Source organism: Camelus dromedarius, chromosome 3 (assembly GCF_036321535.1).
Source record: "Camelus dromedarius isolate mCamDro1 chromosome 3, mCamDro1.pat, whole genome shotgun sequence".
NCBI classification, from domain to species: domain Eukaryota; kingdom Metazoa; phylum Chordata; class Mammalia; order Artiodactyla; family Camelidae; genus Camelus; species Camelus dromedarius.
This window is the reverse complement of record NC_087438.1, coordinates 11946217-11960051: the sequence shown is the minus strand read 5'-3', so window position 1 is coordinate 11960051 and position 13835 is coordinate 11946217. Positions and strand designations below refer to the sequence as shown.

The following is a 13835-nucleotide window of genomic DNA, read 5'->3' as shown; positions in this document are numbered from 1 at the left end:
TAGGTCGGGAGGCGGAACTTCCTGCCCGGCTGGGCCTAACCTCAATCCAGTCCGGAAGTCGGCCTTCAGTCTGGCTTTCCGTGGGTTCTGACGTGTGAGGTTTGAGCGTCTGGTAGGGTCGGGTGGCTGGTCCCCAGATTTCTGCCTTTGTTGCCTCTTAGTTCGCGCCTGGCGATGGCGACCTACACCTGCAACACCTGCCGCGTGGCGCTGTACGACGCGGAGGCGCAGCGGGCCCACTACAAGACGGACTGGCACCGCTACAACCTGAGGCGCAAAGTGGCCGGCATGGCCCCGGTCAGCGCCGAGGGCTTCCAGGAGCGGGTGCGGGCGCAGCGGGCCCTGGCGGAGCCGGAGAGCAAGGGCGCGGCCACCTACTGCGCCGTCTGCAGTAAGAAGTTTGCCTCCTTCAAGGCCTACGAAAACCATCTCAAGTCCCGGCGGCATGTGGAGCTGGAGAAGAAGGCGGTGAGTAGGAAAGTGGCGATAATGAATGAAAAGAACTTGGAGAAAGGGCTGGGCGTGGACAGTGTGGACAAGGATGCGGTGAACGCGGCCATCCAGCAGGCCATCAAGGCCCAGCCGTCCACGTCACCCAAGAAGGCGCCCCTTGTGCCCGAGGCGGAGTCCCCGAGTCCCGTGGCCGTGGCTGCTGGAGGACGTGGGACTCAGCAGCGAGCCCCTGCCGAGAAACCTCCCCGGCTGCAGTGGTTTGAACAGCAGGCAAAGAAGCTGGCGAAGCAGCAGGGGGAGGAGGAGAGTGAGGAGGACCTGGATGGAGATGGTAAGGGGCGGTCTGGGGGGCGGGGTGGGGGAGGGGGAGGGGATTGACTCCCCACCCCTTAAATTTACAGATTTAACTTACAGGTTGGAGTGAGCAGGTGTCATTTCTTAAGTGAAAGTGATGAGTGAGGCTGGTTTTGACGCATTCTGAAGTGACTTGTGTGGCCAGCATCCCCATAGGGCATTTGTGTGTTTAGTTCACTGTTGTAGATACAGGGACTGAAACATTAAATGAGGGATTGCGGGGGCAGGGAGGAGCAGTTAATAAATATTTGTAGGATGAGTGGATGCCTTCTCCATATTGAATGAGGTTTTTTTTAATTTTTTCTCTTTTTTAAAATAGAAGTATAGTTGATTTACAGTGTTGTATTAGTTTCTAGTGTACAGAACATACGCATATGAGGACATGTTGCTGCCGCACCGTCTGCTGTAGAATGTCAAATTCTATTGGGTTGCTGGTTATGATGGCTTTGCTTTACTTTGAAGTGTTCAGAATCAGCCGGCTAACCGGAAATGTGAGCTTGGAGCCAGCAGCCTAGCCACCTTGACTTGATGAGCTATATTTCCCTCATGCCACATACCATTAACACTAATTACGTGAGTTCACATATGCATAGCAAAGGAGCATACGTCTCCTTCAAAGGGTTTACTGTGTCCTGGAAAAGAAAGACTAAAGCATTTCTTAGCCATGCAAACTTGTCTGTGGTAAATGAATAACGTTTGAGATCTTCAACTAACTCTGTTTTTCAAATCTCTGGCTGGAAGACTGGGAAGATCTTGATTCTGATGAGGAATTGGAGTGTGAGGATGCTGAAGCCATGGACGAGGAGGAGGAGCAGGATGCAGAGGAGGAAGAGGCTGGAGTGAGCGCCCCAGTTGGCGCCATCCCCGTGACGGACTGCTTATTTTGTCCCCATCATTCAAGCTCCCTCATGAAGAATGTGGCTCATATGACCAAAGTCCACAGCTTCTTTATTCCTGACATAGAATATCTTTCAGATCTTAAGGGACTGATTAAATATTTGGGTAAGTGTAATAGTTTTTCTTTTTTAAATGAATGAGCACAGTATTGGGGAGGCAGATCTTAAGAGAACGTGAGTTTTGTGTTTCTCATCCATCTTGGATTGAATGATCTGCTCATTTTGTGAGAATCCAAAACTTGATGCATATTTTTTGAACTGTGGAGATACATGGTGAGATGTAAGCTGGCTGCAAAAAGCTGCTTTCATCTTTTTCTCCTCAACTTACTTTTCCAGGAGAGAAAGTTGGTGTCGGGAAGATTTGCTTGTGGTGCAACGAGAAAGGGAAATCCTTCTACTCCACGGAAGCTGTGCAGGCTCACATGAATGACAGGAGTCATTGTAAGCTCTTCACAGATGGAGATGCTCTTTTGGAATTTGCAGACTTCTATGATTTTAGGTAAGTCTGTGGTTTGTAAAGTGGAGGAGAGTGAGTTCATCATGTTCGCTCTGAAGTGGTGTAGATACGCCCAGGCCTGACCTTTGTCTGGCTCTGTCCAGTGCAGGATTCTTAGTATCTCTGAGAACTCTTGTATAGGAGGGGGTTATTTCCTGTCATGTTGTAGATGCGAAACTGAGTGTCACAGAGTTAAACACACATACCTGATAAAGAGAAGATGTCAGGGCCAAACTGAAGTTTGTCTGGTTTGAAAACTTACTTTTGTGGTTTCAATGGTCAGAAGTTCAGCTTTGCCAGTGACCTCATGAACAGAGGCCTGGAAATGAGGTTTCACATTTTGGTTTCCCTGAGAGTCCTAGAATCACAAGCTGTCTCCTAAGGGAGTCTGGATGGGTGGCGGCTTTCTAAGTCCCACATCATGCCACACATTCATGCTAGGCACTGCGGAACATCTGGTTCCTAGTGTCCAGATGCCTATGACCTAGCACAGGTGTGCTGTGCAAGCCGGTGTGTGTAATGACCATGCCAGGTGTGCAGAGCCCACCTGATACGGGTGTTCAGAAAAGTTCTAGTCTTATAAATTGTCCTTTTGCCTTTTCCTCCTGATTTCTCATTTCTCACTTGTAGTGAGGGAGAGTTTTTCATTGTAGTCTCTTTGGTGGCTGTGTAGTGTATATCCATTGTGGTTTTAATTTGCATTTCCCTAATGAGCACTAATGTAGTTGAGAACTTTTTTATATATAAGTGCTCATTTAGCTTATTTCTTGTGAAGTGTCTGACTAAGTCTTTTGTCTATTTTCCTATTGGCTTATCTGCCTTACTATTCACATTTAGTGTGCCTTTCTTTAATTATTTTTGTGTGTGAATATTTCTAGAAACAGAGAGATTCTTCTAGAATTGTGGTGTTTAGTATGAAAAATACTAGGGGTGCTCATGTGGCCATTTAAGTTAACTAAAAATTAATCTAAAAATTTAAAAATTGAATTCTTCAGTTGTACTGCCTATAATCCAAAACTCAGTGCTTAAAAGCACATGTGACTGGCAGCTACCATGTTGGACTCAGAGAGAAAATTTCTATCTTTATAGGGTTCTACTGGACGTCACTGTTCTGGAACTTGTTTTTATAATGATTAAATTGAGGAGAACCACATTTCCACCTCTACATTGTTCTCTTCCTTTCTGGTTCACAACCCTGCTAGGAGAAACAGATACGTAGGGGAAAGAGTTCAGTTATAAGTCATTTGCTCGCTCTTTAAAACCAATTTTAGGTTCACAGCAAAATTGAGCAGAAGGTACAGGGATTTCCCATATTCCCCCTTACCCACACGTGCACAGCCTCCCTCATTAGCAACATCTTCTACAAGTGGTACATTCGTTACTATTGATGAACCTACATTGATCCATCAGTTAACACTGAATCAATTAATAATCAAAGTCCATGGTTTAGAGTTCACTCTTGGTATGGTCCATTCTATAAGATTGGACAGATGTACTTATAATGACATGTATCCACCATTAGAGTATCATACAGAGTAGTTTCAGTGACCTAAAAATCCTTTGTATTCTGCCTGTTCATCACTCTCCTCCACCCTAACCCCTGGCAATTCCTTCTCTCCAGTGTCTCCATGGTTTTTCCAGAGCATCCTCTAGTAGTCGCACATTACGTCGTACATTATATAGCCTTTCAGACTGGCTTCTTTCACTTGGTAATATGCATATAAGATTCCTTCATGTCTTCTCCTGGTTTGATAGCTCATTTCTTTCCAGGTAATTCTAAAAATATTCCATTGTCTGGCTATGCTGTAGTTTATTTATGTATCTACCTACTGAGGTACATCTTGATGGCTTCCATGTTTTAGCAATTTTGAATAAAGTTGCTATAAACCTCCATGTGCAGGTTTGTGTATGGACATGTTTCAGCTCCTTCGAGTGAATAGCAAGCAGCACAACCGCTGTATCCTATGGTATGAATATGTTCAGTTTTGCCAGAAACTTTCAAACTGTCTCCCTGAGTAGCTGTACGTTTCTGTGTTCTCACTGTCACTGAACGGAGTCCCTGTGGCTCCACGTCCTCACCAGCATTTGATGTTGTCCGTGTTCTGGACTTTGGCCATTCAGATACATGTGTAGTGGTTTCTCACTGCTTTAATTTATGTCTTTCTGGTGACACGTGCTGTAAAACACCTCTTATTTGCCATCTGTATATCTTAGTGAGGTGTCTGTTAAGGTTTTTGGTCTATTTTTTTAATCGGGTTTATTTTCTTACTGAATTTTAAGAGTTCTTTTATATTTTGAATAACAATTCTTTATCAGATGTGTTTTCTGCAAATATTTTTTCCAATTCTGTATTTTCTATTTTAATTCTCTTGGCATTGGTTTTCACAGAGCGTAAGTTTTCAGTTTGAATGAAGTTCAGCTTATCCATTCTTTCTTTCATTAACTGTGCTTTTGGTGCATTACCTAAAAAGTCATCACCAAACCTTAAGTCATCTAGAATTTTTCCTATGTTATCTTCTAGGAGTTGTTATAGTTACGCATTTTACATTTAAGTCGGTGATCCATTTTGCGTTCATAGGTAACTTGCATCTTTTACTACAGAGAAAATGCTAACAGGTTATTTTTTTCTCCAAAACCTTTTATCTGGCAGTCTCTGCATCTATTTACACCCCCCACCGCTCACCCTTTAGGTAGCACATGGATTTGCCACATTGGCAAATACAGTTTATGTCTTTTAGGTCTTGAGGTCTTGATCTGTGTATTAAATGTATTAATGCCACTCCACTGCTCCAGGAGTAGCTACCCAGATCACAAGGAGGGGGAGGACCCTGATGAGACTGAGGACTTGCCCTCAGGAAAGACCTTGGAATATGATGACGAAACCATGGAGCTGATTCTCCCTTCCGGTAAGTGCGTTTGTCCAAAATACCACTGAGATTATTGGAGAGGCATGTTCCCATCACTCCCCTTCCACACTGAGGAGAGAGAACCTACAACTCACAGTGTGCGGACGAGGTAGATTCTGAAGGTCACCTGGTAGTTCTGTCTTAGCTGTTTTGCTTAAGTTGGATCAATATTTTCTTCACTCCCGTTCTCTCTCAATGCTTTGATCAGTCATTATTTTTCAATACATAGACCCTTTCTTTTCTGTTCCTTATCAAGTGTTTTGGCCCTATCCAAGTGTTTCTTGTTAAACTAGCCCTTCCTCTTATCCTTTGAACTGATTCTTGTTTCCATGTGTTGCTCAGACTTGCACGTGGTAGTCTGGCCTGGGTGTATCTGATTGACAGCACCCAGGATTCCTGTCTGTGTTCTGGGGGCAGGGGGAGGTTTGGAGTTTGAATTCTGGCTTCTTTGGGGTACATGTTTCCTATTGGTGGGAATTTATCCCAGGTGTGAAAAGGTGAAGAAAAGCCATGAATGTGAAAACTATCTAACAGTGTTTATGGTGTTACGATTAGTGGAGAAGAATGGGAGGAGCTACTGAAGACACATTTGGAAATACAGGGAACGGAATGATAATAAGACCCTAATAAACATCATATTTACTGAGCAGTTAGCATGGTCAGGCAGCTTATTTTATCCTTATGACAAGTCTGAGTTAGATTCTGTTATCCTTACTTGACATATGAGCGAACTGAAACTTAGACAGATTGAGGAAGTTACCCACGATCCTGGATCTAGTCAGCGAAGCCCTTATCCCAATTCTCTCCACTGCCTGGGAGATTTGTAGCAATGGTGGGCGTATACACTGCCGGTGGAGACACCTGTCATGAGGAAGTCACCCTGGGGTGCTATCACAGCTTAGGTACAGACCAGCTGTTTAACTCAGAACAACAACCTTCTAAGGCTGGGGCAGCTGTAGACAATGACAGAGGAAGGACGGGCAGGCAGAGTCTGTTTTGAAAATGTAATTCTTCCTACATTAATAAGAAAACTATACGGCAGTACACTATCGTGGCCTGTACAGCACACAGCAGCAAAACAGGCCCACATCTGTCACATAGGCCTAGGCTAGGCTTCCTCTGGTGGAAATACCAAAGCAGAACCTGAGAAATTAGCTTCATAAAGTATTTTTTAAGACTTTGTTTATTCAACTTCTTTTTTAAGATGATAAAAGGACAGATCATCCATAGAATTCATTTCTGAAAGCTTGATTGACTGGCATGATTTTTACCAGATCCTTCCAAATAGACAAAAGCTCTGGAGAGAATTTAGCTTAATCATCTTTTAAACTACAGTACACCCACGACTTCCCTCATTTAGGAGCAGTAGGGCAGGGGTTCTCGGCCTCAGCACTGTGGACATTTCGGGCAGATAACCCTTTGCTGTGGAGGCTGTCCTGTGCGTGGTATGATTTTAGCCACGTCCCTGGCCTCTGCCCACTCGGTGCCGGGAGCCTCCCTCCAGTCATTGCCACATGTCCCCTGGGGATAAGATCGCCCCTGTTTGAGAACCATTGCACTGGAGACTGTAAGCCAAGGAAAAGTGGATTGGTTCCCCTTCTGGACCCAGACTGTGGCTGGTAGACCTAAACATCAGGGCCGTTCTCTGTGCTTAATCTTTTTTCTATTAAGGTGTTGAGATTCCTTACCCCTAGGGCCCGGTTGCAGGTGTTAGTAGGGGCGGCTTGTGCACTTCTGGGGAGGCTCTTTTATAGAACAAGGAAGTACAGACGCTGAGTTTTTCACTTGACAGTGACTTGCCATGGTCCCTTTTCTTAAATCTCTCTGCTCTTTGGTTTTTTTCTTTCATTGTTTAACATGCAGCCTCATCTTTCCTCAGTGGGTAGAGCACTGTTTCTTCCGACACATGCACTTTCCAGCTGGATAAATGTGAAAAGTCTGACTGGGAAAGCCCTAGCTTCATAGCTCTGCCTTGAGAGAGTGCCAGCTCGGTGCTTCAACGTTGCTGTTTTGAAAAACAGGTGCCAGAGTGGGTCATCGCTCCCTGATGAGATACTACAAACAGCGGTTTGGCTTGTCCAGAGCCGTGGCCGTTGCTAAGAACCAGAAGGCGGTGGGCCGGGTCCTGCAGCAGTACAGAGCCCTGGGCTGGACCGGGAGCACAGGTGCGGCGTCGCGGGGACAGCCACGGAGCAGCCCGGGGACTTGCAGTTCCTCAGCGGGCCTGGGTGAAAGGGTGGTTACTGACCTTGTCCCTAAGGATCCTCCCCAGGGGACGCTTACCTTGGCTCTGGGGGCGTCTGTGACCACTTGAGGCGTTTATGGCAATAAGCCCCCAGCTCCATGACGGAAACAACTTCTTATTCGTGGCACAGCAACTTTCTGAAACCTGCGTGTATACCACTGACTTTTTCAGGAGGTAAAGATTATGAAGAGAGTTGTTGAGTAATTATCCAAGGTTGAAATCCTCCTGGAAGTTTCCCAGAGGAATGGAATGGCACTCTCACAGCAGTAGTTTGAGCTGTGGAGTCAGCATGACCTACCTGATGTTCTTATTGGTATGAGTAATTTATTCAGTCAAAGCCTCAGTTGTCTGTTAAATGGAGGTGATGATAACGGGGCCTGGGCAGGTGGGATGTCATAAAGCAGGATGACACAGCACATGCACGTAATAAAAGCTACCAGTCCTTCTTTCTGTAATTATCCCATAAAAATGAAAAGAGTCAGAGGAATAGAGTAGGCTACTGACATTGTTACCTTCAAGGAGAATGTCAGTCCACTGGAGACGGTGGCAGGAGAACAGGGAGCTGCCTGTTGACAGCCGGGAAGCTCTGACACTGAAATCACTGTCGCTGCCGCTGTGTCTGTATACACGTGGTTTCACTAGGGCTCCCTGTGAGCTGTGAGCCCGCTGACTTCATCTTTCTCTTATAGAGTTTTTGATATGATGACAAATAAAGAGGCTCATCCCAGAGAAATGTATACAGACAGTTCTGGGGTGCAATTCTGGGGTGCACATAGTCCCCGTTGGATAGAGACCCCAGTTAATATCTCTTCTTTAAGAACTCAGTTACTCCAAATTGGCTTTTAAAGTTTGGGTTTTCATTTCTTACTTCCCTTCCACCCCCAGGAGCAGCGCTCATGCGCCAGCGGGACATGCAGTACGTCCAGAGGATGAAGGCAAAGTGGATGCTGAAGACGGGGATGCAGAACAACGCCATCAGGCAGAAGCACTTCAGGCCACAGGTGCTGTTCTGAGTCGCCGGGGCTCGAGTCCTCGTCTGCCTCCTGCGCACGCGGCCTCCCCGCCCGAGGACCCCGGAAGCCGGGTTAGACGGCGGGCCCCTTTGCTGCTGTTCTCCCTGTACTTCATCTGCTCGTCCCTGTAATAAAGGGCAGAATCCCCTGGGCACTCCCGTGTCATTTTTGAACAGGGCAGAAAGGTCCTGTTCTGACAGAGTGAGTGCTGTGTGTGCTGGGACGGGCCTGCCCTGCTCCCGAGATCTGCTGCGTTGTCTCGGCTAGAGCTGATTTTATGCTGTCAGGACAGGATGGAGGACTCGAAGCTTCTGGAGGAGCCAAGTGGGATGTCCCTCACTGGGGTGCATCGTGGCCCCCGAGGTGGTGACCGTCTCCGGGCACTGTCAGTAAATGCAGGCAACGCGAAAGAGCGCGTCCGGGCCCTGCTGCGAAGGGCCTTCGTTCCTCAGTGTGGTCACACGGAGGTGACGGTGCTGTGCGCTCACGGTCAGTTCCCAGTGCTGCCCTCAGGGCAGGAAGAAAACGTGTAAAATGTGCGGATGGTGTCACGGTTCAGTCTGTGAAGAGACTCTCCATTTACATGGTTTAGGGGAGGCCGGGGTGCACTGGGAATGAAGGCAAACGTGAGGGTCTAACCCACTGGGCTAGCTTTCTGCCTGGGGAAACGTGGCTTGGTTTTTATAGTCTGTACAACAAGGTGGTTGTTACCTCCCAGGTTGTTGTAGGGGTAAAGAAACCAGCCAAGGACCCGTCACTCACTCAGCCCCCGGCATGAAGTCGGTGCCTCCGGGCCTCCCTCGGGGGGCAGGTGCCCCACTGAGGAGGGGATGCTCTGGGCAGCGCAGTGGTCTTTCTGAGGAGCAAGTTCAAGGATGCGAAGGAACGTGCTTCACCTTACCATGCATTCACTAGCCATTGCTTGCTAGAGACACTTCTTTTTCTTTCAATTTTGGGTGCAGAGTTGAATGAATGATGTTTCCTCAGTGCGCAGGCTCAGCTTCTGACAGTGGACGGCTCCCCGGTTCTAATTTTACTCCTTCATCCTACTTTCTAATATTCTCCCCACGCAAGTGCCCACTCTGGTTTGCCACATCATCAAATCTATATCCTAGATATAGATATAAAACTGTTAGCATGAGGTGTGTTTTTAATTTACACTTAACTGAATGTGCAACGTATTGTGCTGCAGCTCTTGGCGGGTGTTGCAGGCTGGCTGGGTAACACTGATGGTGTGCAAAGGGGAGGCGGTGATTTACTGAGACATAACCTCTTGTGTAAACACCACAAGGTTCATTGTCACTTATGGAAAATATCTCCCAGGGGGGACAACTCAGCTTTTAAATAGTGTTTTCTAAAGATCCAGAAATGAACTGAGCTGGGCTTGGCATTTGAACATACATCGCAGTCAGACCAGGGTGACTTATGCCCTGTGGAAACAAGCCTCAAAGCCCTCTCTGTGTTTCCCAGGTTGCCTCCCAGTTCTCATTCCCACACTGTGATAACTAATATCGTTGCTTACGACCTGGGTATCATCTTAGATTCCTCCTTTATTCCCAAATTCTACTGGCTCCTCTCTCGTCTTGGTGGTGGAAATGTACCCCCTCCATCCGAAGGACCGTCCGTGTCTCAATTCCCACCTCCCATTTTCTGCTCTAGATTATTTCATCCACTCTCTTCACCAGCTAAGTCTTTCTTATTCACATTTTTCTAATTGAGTGAAACTTTACTATGGTTTTATTTTTGTAGGACAGCCTGAGCAATGAGATAACATTCATGTTTGTTTCAGCTCATTTCTAGGACACTGATACCATACTATCCTCTGTCTTTCTGTACAGACGTGCACACAAAGGAACTGGGACAATAGACCTCATATTTCTTTTCATTAATTTGCAATAAAAGCTGCTGGCAATACTTCAACCATTATTATTGATCATCTTGTACAGGGCATTGAGTGAGATCCTGAGGGGCACACAAAGATGTATAAACCAGAACCATGTAGTCTAGAGTCAAGACAATTCCACTGGTTGCAGGGGTGAGTATTTGAAATCTTATGTTTATGGGGACTCAGAGACAGAATTATTAATCCTCTTTTGTTCCTCTAGCCTTTAGCCCTTTAATTACCTGGACCCACTAACACACTACACAAATGCACTTCATAAATCCACAAATATATCATAATTTTTGAATTCTAGTTCAAAAGGTACTTTGTTTTATCCCATCCCTAGCCCTGAGGATAACAAAATAAACAGCAAAGGCCACAGCTTCCCGTGACCTACTTAAGGCTATCACACATTTCCAGGGCACTGATATTACTATTTAAGGGAAAACTTTAAAATGCTTGCCCTCGAAAGGCATCGGTGTGAGGTACAACTCAGTGGTAGAGTGCGTGCTTACGTTAACATGCATCAGGTCCCGGGGGTCAAAAAAACAGGTATTGTCATCCCATATGCAGATGAAATGTGCGGTATCTCACTTTCCCATATTGAAACATACACTTTTTTCTGTGAAGCTGGAGTAAACAATTTTAATGGGCTGAGAGTGACTGGGTAATCTGGTTCCTTTGCATTACCAGGCAACTGAATGAGATGATTACTGTTTTCGGAGCCACCCTGGAGAGGGAAGGAATTCTGCAAACGTGCCTGGAACACAGGGCTGGTCCTGGTCCACCCCGAAGCAGGATCTGGCTTGTCTGATTTCTCAGAGTGTGCGGGAGCTCACACTTACGTCACGATTTAAAAATTAGTCCTTTGTATTTCTCATTATGCAGTCAAAGGAGAAACTGAGTCACCATTAATGGTGTGTCAACTAGGAAAAGAAGTGACGGTGTGTGAAAGGTGGAGTCTAATCAGAGCAGTCAAAATTTTGGTGACCGTGGTTCACCCTTAGGGTCAGCAGCTGCTGCATCTTTCATCCAAACCACCTCAGCTGACCGCCTGCCTCATCAGTTTCTTACTATGTTCAATGAAGTTACAAAAAAAAAAAACCAAAAACAACCCAAAAACAAAAACCAGCAAATGCTGTTGACTTGCAGGCTCATTGTTTCAGACTAATTTGCAATAAAAAAGGAAGAGATTTGGAGAACATGGTTTAATATTAAGAGTAAGCTAGCAATAATCTCCCTTTGCATGGGACGTTCCAGGTTTTATCACTGAAGTCCCACATCACAGGAAACCCCAGTCCCAGGCAGTCCCCAGTGGTTATTCACACTAGGAGGTGTAGATCAAAAGACAGGAACTGAATTGATAGCTCTTTCCTCTTGATGGGAAAACAAATATCATGTTTACAAGAGGTAAAAACTGAATTCCTTAAATGAATTCATTGTTCATTCATCAGTTTTCTTAGTAAATCATCTAGAATGACTTCTCAAACATCTAATCCAGGGCAAAGCTGTGTCAGAACACCTATGATAAAAGTGCCCAGTGAAAATGCGGTTTGAAAGTTTGAAAAACATTTCATCATTGGAGAGGTGATGAGGCTTCTGTGACGTACATCACGTACATGTGATGAAAATTCCAGCATAAGTAGAGATTAACATAGTCACTTTTCTTCTCTCAAAAAAATTTCTGATCACTATTTCCTTGAGTGATGATCAATAAATCAGTTACGCTTTCTGTCCACCACATGACCTATCACCACATATGAGTCAGGTTCTCCAGAGAAGCAGAACCAATAAGATCTGTGCACCCAGAAAGAGATTTTAAGGACCTGGCTTTCCTGAATATGGAGACTGGCAAGTTCAGACTCTGTAGGATTGGCTGGCAGGCTGGAGACCCAGGGAGGAGCTGCAATTTGAGTCTAAAGGCAATCTGCTGGCAGAATTCCCTCTTCCCCTTGGGGAGCAGGCCTTCAACTGATTGAATGAGACCCATCCATCCACATTATGGAGGGTGATTGGCTTCACTTAAAGTCTACTGACTTAAATGTTAACTTCTAAAAAAATAACTTTGTAGAAATATCTAAAAAATTGATGAATCATCTGGATACCATGGACTAGCCAAGTAAACACAGAAAATTAACCATCCTATGACCCAGGGGCTTAACTTCTCAGTAAGGGAAACTTAACAAGAGTTTGACAAACTAGGGCTGAAAATGTGGTGCCCTGCTAGTTGAAACTCAAGCTGCTTTTCTAGAAATTATACTCACTCAGTTCAGTATTAGCCAAAGATGAGTAGGAAATTTCTGCTTTGTTTACCTTGTTTAGTTTTATTATAACAAACAGGTAAATGATAATTTACAATGTGAACTTGCACACTCTTTGAAAATGAGTCTCATAAAATGAGACTTCAAGGGAAAGTTTCCCTTCGCATAAGCCTCTTTGGGCTAGGTGCCCCAGGCTCTCCCAGAGACAGTTCTGCTTTAATTTACATTTCTTTGCCATTAGGTATAAAAGCTTAAGAAGAATTGCTTTGGCACTTCACCTCGGTCATCTTAAGGTGCTGGCCACCTTGAGTAGGAAATTTTCATTGTCAGTCTCAGTGAAGCCAGACAGACCACTTGGCATTCCTAGGCTAGAACAGTTTCCCCTGCCTTCAGCAAAGAAAATAGGGAGATGATTGGGCTCATTCATTCTTAACCGAGTAGGCAAAGGAGTTTACCAGGTCTGTGAGCACAGAGGCCTGAGTCCACGGATGGCTCCGTACCCGCCCCCTTCCTGACCACTGCAGACACAGAGACGGGAAGCAGAGTGGGTTGTACAGAGATCCATCACTGAGAAACAAGCTCAGGACAAGTGTCCTCAGCAGGAGGAGTCTTTGAATTCATGTTTCCAATGAGAACAACAACGTACACGTTCATTCACCCGACGCACATCTATGGAGCACTTACTGTATACTAGCAGCACCCTACCAGGTACATGGGTTCGGGCACGGGTTGCGTTTGGTTCCTTCTCCCAGGAGGTTTGCTGGGATTCAAGCAGGCGAACAAGTGTGAGGGAGAAGCATCAGCTGGTGCCTCATTCTAAGTGTGTCTGTTACATGATTGAATTTGATCATCCATTTTGAGGCTTAGTGGAAAACCAATTGTAGAAAGACTTTCATTTAAAATGAAAAAACTCGATGATTTCCTCCTCCTAGAAATTTAGAGGGGAAAACCCCTATTATCTAATAAATTATCTGCATTAAAAATGCATTAGTCATCAATCTTCATACCATCTGGTGACAGCTACATTGCTTATTTAAAAACAACACAGTCCCCTTCCTCGGAGTGTGCTTTTTATGGTTCTTCTAAAAGAAACTCATTAAACTCAGCTATAGAAGAAGGTAAACTGCTTTACAGTAAATTAGAATGTTATAAATAAGAGAATGCTTTGCATAATATTTTAGTTGTTATTTTAATTTAAGGTGGAATGCATTGCTGCCCAATATGTCTATTGCAAAAACCTAAAGAACATACTCCTTGTAGTTGATGGTAAACGCTAGAGAGAAGACCAGCCCCAGCGTTTATTTTTCCTATGCATCCAACTCAGCGACA

At 45.2% G+C, this 13835-nt stretch overlaps 1 protein-coding gene across 2 annotated transcripts; it reads left to right on the top strand.

The window, feature by feature from the left end:
* The first annotated feature begins 53 nt into the window (after positions 1 to 53).
* Positions 54 to 8515, top strand: LOC105090633 (cytoplasmic 60S subunit biogenesis factor ZNF622). Of its 2 annotated transcripts, XM_031443450.2 has the most exons (6): positions 56 to 784; positions 1549 to 1809; positions 2040 to 2202; positions 4993 to 5105; positions 7127 to 7270; positions 8236 to 8515. In XM_031443450.2, the coding sequence occupies exons 1-6, from the start codon at positions 175 to 177 to the stop codon at positions 8361 to 8363; spliced, it is 1419 nt and encodes a 472-aa protein (XP_031299310.2). In that variant the 5' UTR covers positions 56 to 174; the 3' UTR covers positions 8364 to 8515. The 2 variants fall into 2 exon arrangements, with proteins under 2 accessions (XP_064335716.1, XP_031299310.2); XM_064479646.1 differs by lacking the exon at positions 7127 to 7270 and having other exon boundaries at positions 54 to 784.
* The last annotated feature ends 5320 nt before the right edge of the window (positions 8516 to 13835 follow it).